Genomic DNA, 13,144 nt, shown 5'->3' with positions numbered 1-13,144 from the left:
AAAAGTGATCGAAATTTTGTCATAAAAGTCATAAAATAGCAGCTTTTTCCATAACTTTGAGCTCCTGGTGCCACCATTAAACTTTTGAATTTTGTCAAAATATTTCACCCAGTGTGTTTTCTTACCAAAAGGAACATAAAAACAAAAATGCATCATGATTGGAGGAACTTTTCATTTTTAGGGGGCAACTGATGCACCCTAATGTAGGTGTTAAATTAATTTATTTGCAATGACGGCACAGTATTTTCATCTTTGAGATAAACACCCCGAATGCCATATTCATTAAGCGAAGTACGCAAAATCAGACATTGTGTTTTGCTGGCTTAAAAGATGCAATCCTCTGTAAAAACCCGTTAGTCAGCTTACATGTTACTTGGCGTTGGCAAGTTTGAATGTTTGAAAAGACATGTTTTTACATTTCAGGATCTTGGTCATAGAGATTTGCTCATGTGTAGCTAACCAAAATTTTACAGCACTTTTCGTGTTAGTGCAGGCCCATGGAATAAAATGAACTTGTTTGTAGTTAGGTTAGATTAGATGAGATCAGATTCAACTTTATTTTCATTGAGTATAGGTACAAAGCCAATGAAATGCAGTAGTTACTTAAAGGGAAGCTACACATTTCACCACCTTTAAAAGTATACTTGTGTAAATGTGAAAAGGTGAAGGTATCAGAAATGCTTTTTGCTTTGAAATGTGACTGTTTAGTTTTGTGTACAAAAAGTAAAAGGAAAAAAAGCTGAAAACTGCACATTTCTTTGGTCTTCTAGTACTTTCAGAAAGTCATCCCTCATCAATTGGACAGCGGACCTGACAAAGTGATCCAGGTCGCCTATCAAGTCAAGTACAATGCCAAGAAGATGAAAAAGTGAGTGGGGTGGGGTGTGTGGTTTTTTTTTTTTTTATTTTTTTTTATTGGGGGGGGTTTCTTTTGTAAAATCTGAATCGGGTTTCTTTGAGAATAGCTGTGATTGGGTGGTTTTGAAAGCCTGTTTTTCATATGTTTGTAGGTTAGAGAAGGAGTACACTACTATAAAAACCAAGGAAATGGAGGAACAGGTGGAGATAAAGGTGAGACCACAGCAGTTTTATGGAGTAATAAACATTTGCTTGTGAAATAGATTTCTGATGTTTTTCTGAAGTGTTGTTTATGATCACGAATGATGCGTACATTTCATAAAACGTAATGCTTTTACATATATTTTATTGGTTCACGGATAACACTGTCTCTATTATATCTGAAGTGTTTCCATTGACACATTTTGTGTGACGTTTCAAAACAAACTGGAAAAATCATAGTTCATTTTTAAAAAAAATCACAAAAACCTTGTTGAAAAGTACCTATATTGATAAATATAGAAAATTGTGATAAATTATTCTTGGCACAGCCTTTGGCTGAAGCCTACCGGTATAGAGGCACCTGTCTGTATGTGTATGTTTAACCGAGTCTGAGCGTGTTTAAGAATGTAATTTTGCATGCATACTTCAGGTAGCGATTACACAGTTGTGTTGTAGTGCTGCCGCGTACTGGCTATTTAAGTGCCCCGTTACAGAACCTCCGTTTCAATGTAATCCTCCGTGGCTGAGTGGTCTAGAATGCTGTCCAGGAAAGAAACAGATTTTGCAACGTCGGCTCAAATCCTGGCGTCGACGTATTTCTGAGCAGGCAGTTTTTTCGATTTATGTACCGTAGCTTCTATCTCCCAATCAGACAAAGGCTGAGCTCAGACTTGTACAGGTCTCTAGTTTGAATAAATGACACACTGGGGCAGACAATGATAAATTCAGCCTTCTGGGAAAGCATAAAGTCTCATGTGCTGCTGAGTTGTGTGTTTTGATTTCCTAGAAATGGTAATTAAAATGATCCATTTAGGATTTTTTCCCTTGCTTTAGCCCGAACATGAAACTTGCTCATCTCAGGCACCTGGGTTACTGATATTTCCACCCCTGCTAAGGGATGTGTACACACAGCGATTTGCGCATTGCCTATTGCTTTGTAGCTGACCGTTTGCCACTTGCGGACATTCAGAAACCGTCTACATATAAAGCGATTGGCTCGTTACGCATCGCTTAGTGGATGTCCCTGGCTTTGGTTGCCTCGATATCCATCTTGTATATTACCCAGCTCAAATGTTTGAGTGAAACTAGCAGTAGCTGGCTAGTTCACTACATCATTGGTCGAGCGAACTCTGATAAACTTGACCCATCCAATGCCATCCATCATCGTTGCTGGGAGTTTGGTTGGTTGGCACCCAGTGTCTGAACAGAGTTGATCAATATATGTTGTCACGGGATGACCCAAACGAAGATGGGCGGGGGGTCCAAAGAAGCAGTTCACTAGCAAGTTCTTGTTTAGGTTTGAAGCAATGCCCAGCAAATCACAATCTGCACTCTCCGAGTCTCTGATGTAGGGGGTAAATCTCCATATTGCTGCACTTTAGTGGGGTGGTCACACCATGAAAAGGTTAATATGGCTTGCAGCATGCATGCGTATGTCCCATCGAGTTTTGGTTTGGGAGTTTTACATCATGCAGTGTATATTCATCTCATTATCTCTAGCCTCTTTATCCTGTTCTACAGGGTCGCAGGCAAGCTGGAGCCTATCCCAGCTGACTACGGGCAAAAGGCAGGGTACACCCTGGACAAGTCGCCAGGTCATCACAGGGCTGACACATAGACACAGACAACCATTCACACTCACATTCACACCTACGGTCAATTTAGAGTCACCAGTTAACCTAACCTGCATGTCTTTGGACTGTGGGGGAAACCGGAGCACCCGGAGGAAACCCACGCGGACACGGGGAGAACATGCAAACTCCACATAGAAAGGCCCTCGCCGGCCACGGGGCTCGAACCCGGACCTTCTTGCTGTGAGGCGACAGCGCTAACCACTACACCACCTTGCTGCCCCAGACCCAAAGTCATGGACTTTTTTTTTTTTTTTTCTCCTTTTTGTGAACATTTTGTTGGAACTTTTTGGCATCATCTGTCGGTCAATGATATCCTTCACTCCCATTGCTAGTCGCCTCAATCGCCCACTTCGCGTCACCGATGGTTATTTCACCGGTCATCATAGCAAGCCACCAAATTTAATTGATATTCCATAGTTTCTGGTCGCTACATCACTGCTAGTCTCTTCCTGTGTGTACGCCCCTTTACATATCAAGTGCTCACTCCACCCTCTCCATGACTGCGATAGGACATAATCTAGACTCAGTACTACATGCTTTAGACTGGTCGGACTCCATAACTTTTTCTCTTTTTCCAGAGACTTCGTACAGAGAACAGGCTGCTGAAGCAGAGGATAGACACACTGGAGAAAGTGAGTGACAGCTGGAAGCTTAATGAAACGGGCCGAGCCAAGCTCGGACCATCAAACCCATTTTATATATGTCCATTGTGTTATCATGATTACGATCATCATCATGATCGATTCCCATATGACCTCATCTCTCACTGACGACTCATGAGTCATGCCGACGGTCACATGAACTCACATATACTAACTTGGCTGTGTACCGGCGAATAACCGTAGCTACTGACTGACCTAGAGTTATCAGTGCAGACAAGCTAATATGGAGATCAGTGAAAGATTTGCTATATGGGGCTTTTGGTATGTGGTAATTGTGTGATGTGAAACAGGTAAGTCTTGTCTATCAGTATCACTAACTGTACGGTTGCGCAGGAAACCTGGCGGGTTGTGTACAAACTAGTCTGTGACATGGTTCGTGAATACAGCATGCACTCACACCGTTGCATGCTGGGTCATTGGCTGCTTGACACGTGTCCATTCTGCCATGCATGATGAAAGTGGCAGCGAATCCTTCATACTGGTCCACGAGTGAAGAAGAAAACGCATTTCACTTCAACTCCCCCTTCCTTTCCTCCCAACATCCTGCATGAGATGCTTGTTAACCCGTGTACTGACCAAAACTACACTAAGGATTTCCCCATACCTAATTTAATCACGTGGCTAGATTAAGCGGTCATAAAAGCATGACACTCACTGTGCATGTCGAGACTTCACTGCTTCTTGCTGCTTCTTTTCTGCTCGCACTGTTTTCAGCCTCACACTTGAAATTGCTGTTGGAGCACAGTTCGGCTTTGTCACCTCTGTCATGCTTTCACGTCCATATCACTACATCCACCCTGTTGTTTTTCCTGCCCTGTCTTACTCAGGAATTTTGAAATCTCCTTTGAATTTACTTTATTTTACAGAAACTGTTTAATCTGTGACAAAGTTAAACATGGGTGGGAAAAAGAACAGTTTTCTGCATGAAATCATGTTTTGCTGCTTTTTTTTTTTTTAAGTTTATTTTTTAAACCTGTTATATCTTTTGGTCTTGCTCTTTCGATGCCTTTTCTTTATGAATTTTCTCTTTGTAGGAAAGTGCTTCCTTGGCAGATAGATTGATCCAGGTATAATCTCCACTCCTCTCACCACTGCCACTCTTCTCTCCTTTCTGCCTTCTGGTTTTAAAGGGAAGACAAAATTTCAGCCTTAAAGGTGTCATTCCACGGCAAACCGTTTAATACTTGCTCTTTTTGAAATACCATAGGTCACTCCGAGTTGCATATGCATGCTGCACGTGAAAATGTTCTTCTACCCCCATTCCCTGTATTAGCCTCATCTCATCTCATTATCTCTAGCCGCTTTATCCTGTTCTACAGGGTCGCAGGCAAGCTGGAGCCTATCCCAGCTGACTACGGGCGAAAGGCGGGGTACACCCTGGACAAGTCGCCAGGTCATCACAGGGCTGAGACACAGAGACACAGACAACCATTCACACTCACATTCACACCTACGGTCAATTTAGAGTCACCAGTTAACCTAACCTGCATGTCTTTGGACTGTGGGGGAAACCGGAGCACCCGGAGGAAACCCACACGGACACGGGGAGAACATGCAAACTCCGCACAGAAAGGCCCTCGCCGGCCCCGGGGCTCGAACCCAGACCTTCTTGCTGTGAGGCGACAGCGCTAACCACTACACCACCGTGCCGCCCCTGTATTAGGGCCTCTGCATGCTCTTGCGACAAGGCTTTCGCAGATAGCTTTTCGCAGACAGTTGAAATTTATCGTTGAGCGGGGAGTAATAGGCGTGCGTGATGTTATTCACCGCCACAACGCAAGGGGGCGCGAAGTCACGAAATCGCTAGGAGTAGTTGGTGGGTGTGGTTAGTGGAGTGTTTATCCTCCGGTTACTTATAATGACTAGAACTGGAGTCGTATAGATGTCCGTACTTCCTCACTTCCTCGATCAACCGCTCTTCGTGCTGCTCCATCTTCGCTCGTGTTTTTAAAAATGGCGGTCGTGAAAACAAACCGAACCGGGAAAGCAGGGAAGCGGAAGTGTATGTACAGCGGATGTAGAGTGGACCAATCGGAGCCCTCTTGTCTACGACGCTGTCTGCGAGGCTTCTGCGGTGGTCACAATTTTTGGGAGGTGCGTGCAGAGCGTCTGCGAAGGTGGGGGGGCTACGCAGATGCCATCTGCGACGCCATCTGCGAGGACTGGGTTGTCAGCATAAATTGGCCTTTAGCCTATGAAAGAAAATAGACAGAAAACCGAGCGAATCAGGAAAAAGCCCTACGAACTTGCGTCACTTCGAAAATTAGTAGTCATGGCCTCGCCCATAACCCACTGGAGGGAGCGTCACAGTGCTGTTAGCCAATCAGAAGCGATATGTTGACATGTCATGAATATTCATGAGTAAGAGCTGAAATCGTGTCGTTCTCTCCCGACCCACTCCTCCACCAAACGAGAGCAGCCTGAAACAGGAGTACCACAGCATTTTTTTCACCAAAACCGGCTCACAGGGCATTCGTTCATACTAGAGACCACCGCACAATTAATGAAAAAAAACGATGCAATGACACCTTTAATATTTTTAAACCATTTCCACTTACTTGGACAACTGGTGGGATCTCAGTGTTTGAATCAAGTGTAGAATTCTGCATGAGCTAAAATATAGACACAGATGAAACGATTGCATGACTTGCCAACATCCCAGTGAATTGACCGAGTCCAAGTAAAGGGAATGAGAAGTTGATCAGATCCCTAAGCATACCCTGTCCTTTAGCTCTTTTGGCTTTGCATGTTTATCACAAACTTCAGTGATGGCTGCTTATACCATGACAGTTTAAAAAAAAAAATTACTGTCTGTTGTAAGCCTAATTTTAATGATTTGATAAAACCAGCTTACTCGACAAACACATGGCCATGCATTTGTCAAAAGAAAAAAATCTTAAATAAATCAACTCAAGATGCATCACTTGTGCAGAAAGTGCTAACAGCATGATGATACTCCAGAATTAAACACCTAGCTTTATTTTTCTGCCATACAATTTAATACACCCACCACCACCACCATTCCCTACTTGGTTCACCCCGTCTGTTGTCCCTGATCGGTTGCGTCAGGGTCAGGTGACGCGAGCCCAGGAGGCCGAGGAGAATTACCTAGTCAAGCGGGAGCTGGCCACGGTGAAACAGCAGAGCGAGGAAGCCAGCGCGCAGCTCGAACAGGCCCAAAGCACCATCCGACAGCTCCAGCAGCAGCAGCAGCCTGTGGTAAGGACAGTGCACTGACTGCATCCCCTTCTGGATGGGAGAACTGCTTCTGAGTCTGCTGCTCAGAGAAAGGGAGGATACACTATGGGGGAAAAAGAGCTCATTTTGAACTTCCTGTGGCAGTTAGCACAGAGTTATGAAGCCTTACCCATCAACCCAGTCTGTCGTTGCCAGTTGTAGTGATTTTAGGAGAGATTATTTGAACACCATTAGCATATTTGGTTATGCTAAATGGCCTCTTGAGTAGTTATGAGCGGGCAGATAACCCTGCTGTCGGGATTCTCTAAATAAACGTCGTGTGTGTTTGCGGAATTGTATCTCATAATTTATTTACATAACAGTCTTATGTGCTGCCGTTGAAATGCTGTTTTCCGTCACTGTGTTTTAGAGCTTATGTATTTATGACTTGGGGAATGGGTGTGAAGTCTTTTCTGCAGTTGAGACGACAAGGAATTAGGGTCTCGGATTGTTTCTCATAGCCGAGATGGTTATTGTTCTGTCATCGTGCACGGTGTTTGTAAGTTCAGTATTGTGAAAGTGAAACTGTCTCCTGTCTGTGCCTCTAGAAGGGGAACCCTCGCTACTCTGAAGAGTTCATCCTGCAGTTGGAGAGAGAGCTGGTCCAGGCTCGACTCAAAGAGGCCGAATCTCAGTGCGCCCTCAAAGAGATGCAGGACAAAGTCCTTGACATGGAGAAGGTTGGGTTCATTTCCCAAAATCAAAAAAAAAAATCGCTGCTCTTCACGCTGAGACGAGCAGCATGTTTGTTTGTTTTTTTTTTTCCAGTAGCAAATTTACTGATGCAACTCGGTGTTTTTTTTTTTTTGATTCAGCTGTATTTTTGTGTTACAGAGGAACGCGTCACTGCCAGATGAGAGTAACGTAGTGTGTCTTCAGGAGGAGCTGATTGCTGTTAAGCTGAGGGAGGCTGAGGCTCTGACGGGCCTCAAAGAGCTGAGACAACAGGTCCAGGATCTGGAGGAACACTGGCAGGTATACACATGCGCAAACACACACACACACACACACACTTTTAGTTAAGTGGAGACAGTTATGTTTCCATTTATGCATTGAGCAAATTTCCAATTCAGAGGGAAAAAATTGTGAATCATACTTCAGTTAGATATGTTTTTTTGAGTTCACTGTGCCTTCTCTCAAACAGCGCAACATATTTTCCACCTCAGCCAAACTGTTGTGATGTTTTAAGGATTTTTTTTTTTTCCTGGTTGCACATTTTCTGTCATGTGTGATGTGCACGTTCAAAATTTGCATCAGCACGAGTTCGTGGAAATTGGCTATAATTTGGAGAAACCCTTTGTGACGCAGTGTTTTCCTCTGCAGAGGCACTTGGCACGTACAGCTGGCCGCTGGAAGGACAGTCCACGGAAAAACTCGGCAAATGAACTTCAGGACGAGCTAATGAGTGTGAGACTACGAGAGGCAGAGGCCCAAGCTGAGCTCCGTGAGACCAAGCAGAGACTGCTGGAACTGGAGACACAGGTTGGTCTCTCTCGATAGTTTTTGTCCATAGTTAGCTTAAAATCAAGTCGAAGAAGGCAACATTACAGCACAGTAAAATTCTTCTCATACTGTATCACAGCTTGTTGTTAAGCTGGGGTCAGAGCTCAGGTTCAGGCATGATACAGTGCCCCTGAAGCAGAGAGGGTCAAGGGCCCAACAGTGGCAGCTTGGCGGTGCTGAGGCTTGAAACTCTGACCAGGCTTTGTCATTCCTCTCATCACAGAGAGCTGTAGTGTGAAGAATAAAATCTGGTTCCTCCGTAAGGCCATTATAACAGACTATATAATGTTTAAAAAAAAAAAAAGTATTGTGCAGTAGTAGTAATGTGTAAACTCTTAATAGTTCTGAGCACAAAATGTAATAGTGACTTGTGAGTGCAGACTTAGAAAATATGTCTCTGCTGTAAAGTGACTGAGTGCAGTAGGTAGAGTAGGCACATTAGCAGAGTGAAGTGATGCATCATGAAATGGCCATCAGATTGAATGAATATCTCGACATTTTCTCATCTCATTATCTGTAGCCGCTTTATCCTGTTCTACAGGGTCGCAGGCAAGCTGGAGCCTATCCCAGCTGACTACGGGCGAAAGGCGGGGTACACCCTGGACAAGTCGCCAGGTCATCACAGGGCTGACACATAGACACAGACAACCATTCACACTCACATTCACACCTACGCTCAATTTAGAGTCACCAGTTAACCTAACCTGCATGTCTTTGGACTGTGGGGGAAACCGGAGCACCCGGAGGAAACCCACGCGGACACGGGGAGAACATGCAAACTCCACACAGAAAGGCCCTCGCCGGCCACGGGGCTCGAACCCAGACCTTCTTGCTGTGAGGCGACAGCGCTAACCACTACACCACCGTGCAGCCCCTGAATAATTTTGTCATCTAATTATCAAGGCCATTGAAGAGAGAGATGAGCTTTTTCCAAGGAACATGCTTTAGAAGTTTAATTAGATGACCACTAGAGGGCGACAGAGGCCAAGCTTAAACTGAAAAGACCACACCAATTTTTCAATCTAATGGCGAGCTACTGTATCTGTAGTAGCTTTTCAGTTACCATAGGCAACAAGTTCAACATTTCCCCATATTAAGTCATAGAAATCTATAATGGAAGTCTGAAGTTACCTTTTTGGACTATAGGTAGACCTTTATGTACTTTTCTTCACTCAAAAGCATTAATAAAAGAATAAATTAGTCTGTACTTATGTACAAACAGCCCTCTTTTTTTTTGTGAGGTGTGTCGAATTTGTAGTTGGGCATTGGTACCAGAAAATCTTGTGACGAGGGCCTTTCTGTGCGGAGTTTGCATGTTCTCCCCGTGTCCGCGTGGGTTTCCTCCGGGTGCTCCGGTTTCCCCCACAGTCCAAAGACATGCAGGTTAGGTTAACTGGTGACTCTAAATTGACCGTAGGTGTGAATGTGAGTGTGAATGGCTGTCTGTGTCTATGTGTCAGCCCTGTGATGACCTGGCGACTTGTCCAGGGTGTACCCCGCCTTTCGCCCGTAGTCAGCTGGGATAGGCTCCAGCTTGCTCGCGACCTTGCACAGGATAAGCAGCTAGAGATAATGGATGGATGGATGTATTGCACCAATTCTGGACACTTGAATAACAGTATATCTGAACAGCTTTAATGAAACTTTTTCTTATGATGCTCAAATCCTAAAACAATTGTGAATATATCGGGTATAATTTTGCATTTGCTTTATATAATCACCCCGTATAAAAGTTCCAACTGCTGCCCTTAGACTTGCGTTGTAAATGTACCGGTAAATGTGTTTTGAGGTTTCTGTCGTTCCTTAAGTACAAAAGAACTGATATCATGACAATGATGGAATATTGATATTGGATCACGTCTCATAAAATATGAATAGGGTTTTCATGTTTATCTTGTCCAGGAAGTAATATTTGAATTTCTTATACTGGGTGTGTGTGATTTAATATGACTGTTCTGCATTTCTATCTGGTTTTGTGATGAAATCCCTGTGCATGTTGTGTACACAGGTCTAGTAAATATTATGTTGTTGTAGCTCTAAGTGATGATTCACTTTTTCCTGTCACTGTGTGTTTTTTTTGTTTTTTTGGGGGGTTTTTTTTAGGCAATGATGATATCTGGTCGCCAGTCCAGATAGTTTTGCAGAAACTAAAACCATTTAGACATGTCAGGACTGTGAAAGCCTCAGTCAGAATCATGTGGGGTGTTTTCATTTTATTATTTCTTAAATAAATACTTTTAAAAAAAAATAATGAATAAATTGATTTTTCAAGTAAAATTTCTATTCCTGGCAGTGTTAAAAATGGGGGGAGAGGGAATGACCAGTATTTAACACCTGAATAAACAATTATTTAGTTTCACGTTGAAATCTCTGCAGAAAGAGCAAATCAAAACTGCTGCCAAACTCAGTACGAGATGTGAAAATATCCAGTATGGCTTAAACAGCTCAAGGGTTTTATCATCATTCGGTACTGCGCTGTGTCCTGAGTACTGACTTCATCGTGGTTTAGAAGGTTAATATGTAACCTGTTGACCTGCATCTAAACATCATCTTCAAACCTTCTCTCTTTGCAGTTCCCTTTTCAGCTTTTCGGCCTCCTCTTCATGAAATTGACCTGAATATGTCCCTCATGATTTCCCCAAAGTCTAAACTTACTTTTTGTGTTTTGTTTAACTACAGAACCAAATTCATGGCAACCAGTTGCGGCGAGCTGAGCAAGAGTCACGTAGTTTGCACGATCGTTTGCAGATTTTGAGCGCGCAGAATAAAATGCTAAACTCAGAGTTGCAGGAGTCCAGACGCAAGCAGGCAGAGATTGAGTGTAAGGTAAGGACAACACCCTTCATGTTTGATCCTTCACACCATCTGAGAGACCTTGGAAATCTTGCAGTGTGATCTAAAAAGATTGCTAAACATGGTGAATCTTGAAATATTTTCTGCAACATCTGAAGCCAGTCATCAGAACCGCGCATCTGCACATTTTGCAAAAGTCATGCTATTTCATCATTTGTGTTAGCGATTTTATCCACTGTCACAACCAGCAAATCCAGTCATGTAAAGAGGAACTAGTAGGTTCTGTTTTCAGCTTCTGTAGCAGAAAGATAACCAGCTCTCTCTCTCTCTCTCACAAACATATGCTGTCTTTCTCTCGGCCTCTATCAGAATAAAGAGGAGGTGATGGCAGTGAGATTAAGAGAGGCCGATAACATGGCCACCATGGCTGAACTCCAGCAGCAGATCTCTGAATTAGAGATTCAGGTAAAATGTCGCATTACAGCTCCTCTCTCTGGGGTAAATATTGAAGGTGTGTGCTGTTCTATGAAAGTATTCAATCACAGGGTCATGTGATGCAGCCAGACGTGAAGCAGAGTTGCTGTGAACACCCTGAAGTGGGTTATTTTCCAATAATGGCACATCCTGTAGTCTTTTATTCCTCTCATACCACAGCAGCTTTTCAATGATGGAAAATTTTAAATATATTCAACATTTTAACCCTTTATTGTTCCATTTCATGATGTGGAATGTCCACGAGACAAGTTAGTGCCAGTTATCACTTACCTTCATCATTTGTTCCCTTTCTTTCCCTTTCTCTCTCATTAAGTTTAAAAAACAAAAGCCCAGCTCGTCATCTTATAGAGAAACAGGAAAGTGCAAAGTTCTTAGTCCTAAAGATCCTGCCGTGGTGAGATACTTACTGTGTGTTACTGACACTGAAGACTCCTTTCATAAATGTTCAAGCACTTTGTCATTGTTAAGGCACAATGAAATTTCTTTTGTGCTGGTCCCAAAGGTACAGAAGTTAAGGTGCAAAATATTAAGACCAAAAAAAAAACTTGGCAAACACCTGAGAGCTAAGAAAGGTGATTGATTTATTTTTTTCGCTGTCTGGTTTCCATCAAATCGTGCGCTCTGATTGGCTCGCGAGCAGTCCAGAATCCTACGATATGGACCCCGGTTACGGACCTTTTGGCGACTCACTTGTTCACAACAACAAAAAGCACAGTAGTAATTTTTTGTCAACATTTATTTTCGTATTTCTCAGTATAATAGCATTAATTTTACAGCATGGATAGTGATAACAGCGTTCACAGCAAAAGCGAGTTTTACTACCCTGATGAAGACGAAATAAAAGAAAACATTTCAGGAGAAAGCCGAAAACGAGCTTGTATCAGGTTTGTTCTAAATATGGTTTCACTTTCAGGCGCTCCCGTTTTCTGTTAGAATTTGGTAAAGAAAAAAAAATATTATTTACCAGCTTAAGGTCGGTCCGTATGGTGAAATACCGTGACCTCGGCCTTGAAAATACTGACCTCGGTCACGGTATTTCACAATATGGACCTCCCAACTGGTAAATAGTGTGCGTGCGTGTGTGTGTGTGTGTGTATATATATATATATATATATATATATATATATATATATATATATATATATACACACACTACCGTTCAAAAGTTTGGGGTCACCCAGACAATTTTGTGTTTTCCATGAAAAGTCACACTTTTATTTCCCACCATAAGTTGTAAAATGAATAGAAAATATAGTCAAGACATTTTTCTGGCCATTTTGAGCATTTAATCGACCCCACAAATGTGATGCTCCAGAAACTCAATCTGCTCAAAGGAAGGTCAGTTTTATAGCTTCTCTAAAGAGCTCAACTGTTTTCAGCTGTGCTAACATGATTGTACAAGGGTTTTCTAATCATCCATTAGCCTTCTGAGGCAATGAGCAAACACATTGTACCATTAGAACACTGGAGTGAGAGTTGCTGGAAATGGGCCCCTATACACCTATGGAGATATTGTACCAAAAACCAGACATTTGCAGCTAGAATAGTCATTTACCACATTAGCAATGTATAGAGTGGATTTCTGATTAGTTTAAAGTGATCTTCATTGAAAAGAACAGTGCTTTTCTTTAAAAAATAAGGACATTTCAAAGTGACCCCAAACTTTTGAACGGGTGTGTGTGTATATATATATATATATATATATATATATATATATATATATATATATATATATATATTAGTGCTGTCAAGCGATTAAAA

General features: G+C 42.5%; 1 protein-coding gene across 6 annotated transcripts in view; it reads left to right on the top strand.

Moving 5' to 3' along the window:
* Positions 1-13,144, top strand: part of evi5b (ecotropic viral integration site 5b) — a 183,098-nt gene that overhangs the window by 125,340 nt on the left and 44,614 nt on the right. For 4 of the 6 annotated variants that reach the window (XM_060919826.1, XM_060919828.1, XM_060919830.1 and 1 more), the window contains 10 exons: positions 771-868; positions 1,011-1,071; positions 3,272-3,325; positions 4,390-4,422; positions 6,425-6,574; positions 7,141-7,272; positions 7,427-7,567; positions 7,916-8,074; positions 10,775-10,921; positions 11,258-11,353. In XM_060919826.1, coding sequence (XP_060775809.1) covers positions 771-868; positions 1,011-1,071; positions 3,272-3,325; positions 4,390-4,422; positions 6,425-6,574; positions 7,141-7,272; positions 7,427-7,567; positions 7,916-8,074; positions 10,775-10,921; positions 11,258-11,353 — 1,071 coding nt within the window. The remainder of the gene's footprint in view (positions 1-770; positions 869-1,010; positions 1,072-3,271; positions 3,326-4,389; positions 4,423-6,424; positions 6,575-7,140; positions 7,273-7,426; positions 7,568-7,915; positions 8,075-10,774; positions 10,922-11,257; positions 11,354-13,144) is intronic. The other 2 variants (XM_060919827.1, XM_060919831.1) reach the window with 2 other exon arrangements.

This window comes from Neoarius graeffei, chromosome 4, assembly GCF_027579695.1.
Source record: "Neoarius graeffei isolate fNeoGra1 chromosome 4, fNeoGra1.pri, whole genome shotgun sequence".
In the NCBI taxonomy this organism is placed as follows: domain Eukaryota; kingdom Metazoa; phylum Chordata; class Actinopteri; order Siluriformes; family Ariidae; genus Neoarius; species Neoarius graeffei.
Note: the sequence above shows the minus strand (reverse complement) of the source record. Positions and strands in the feature narration are given on the sequence as shown.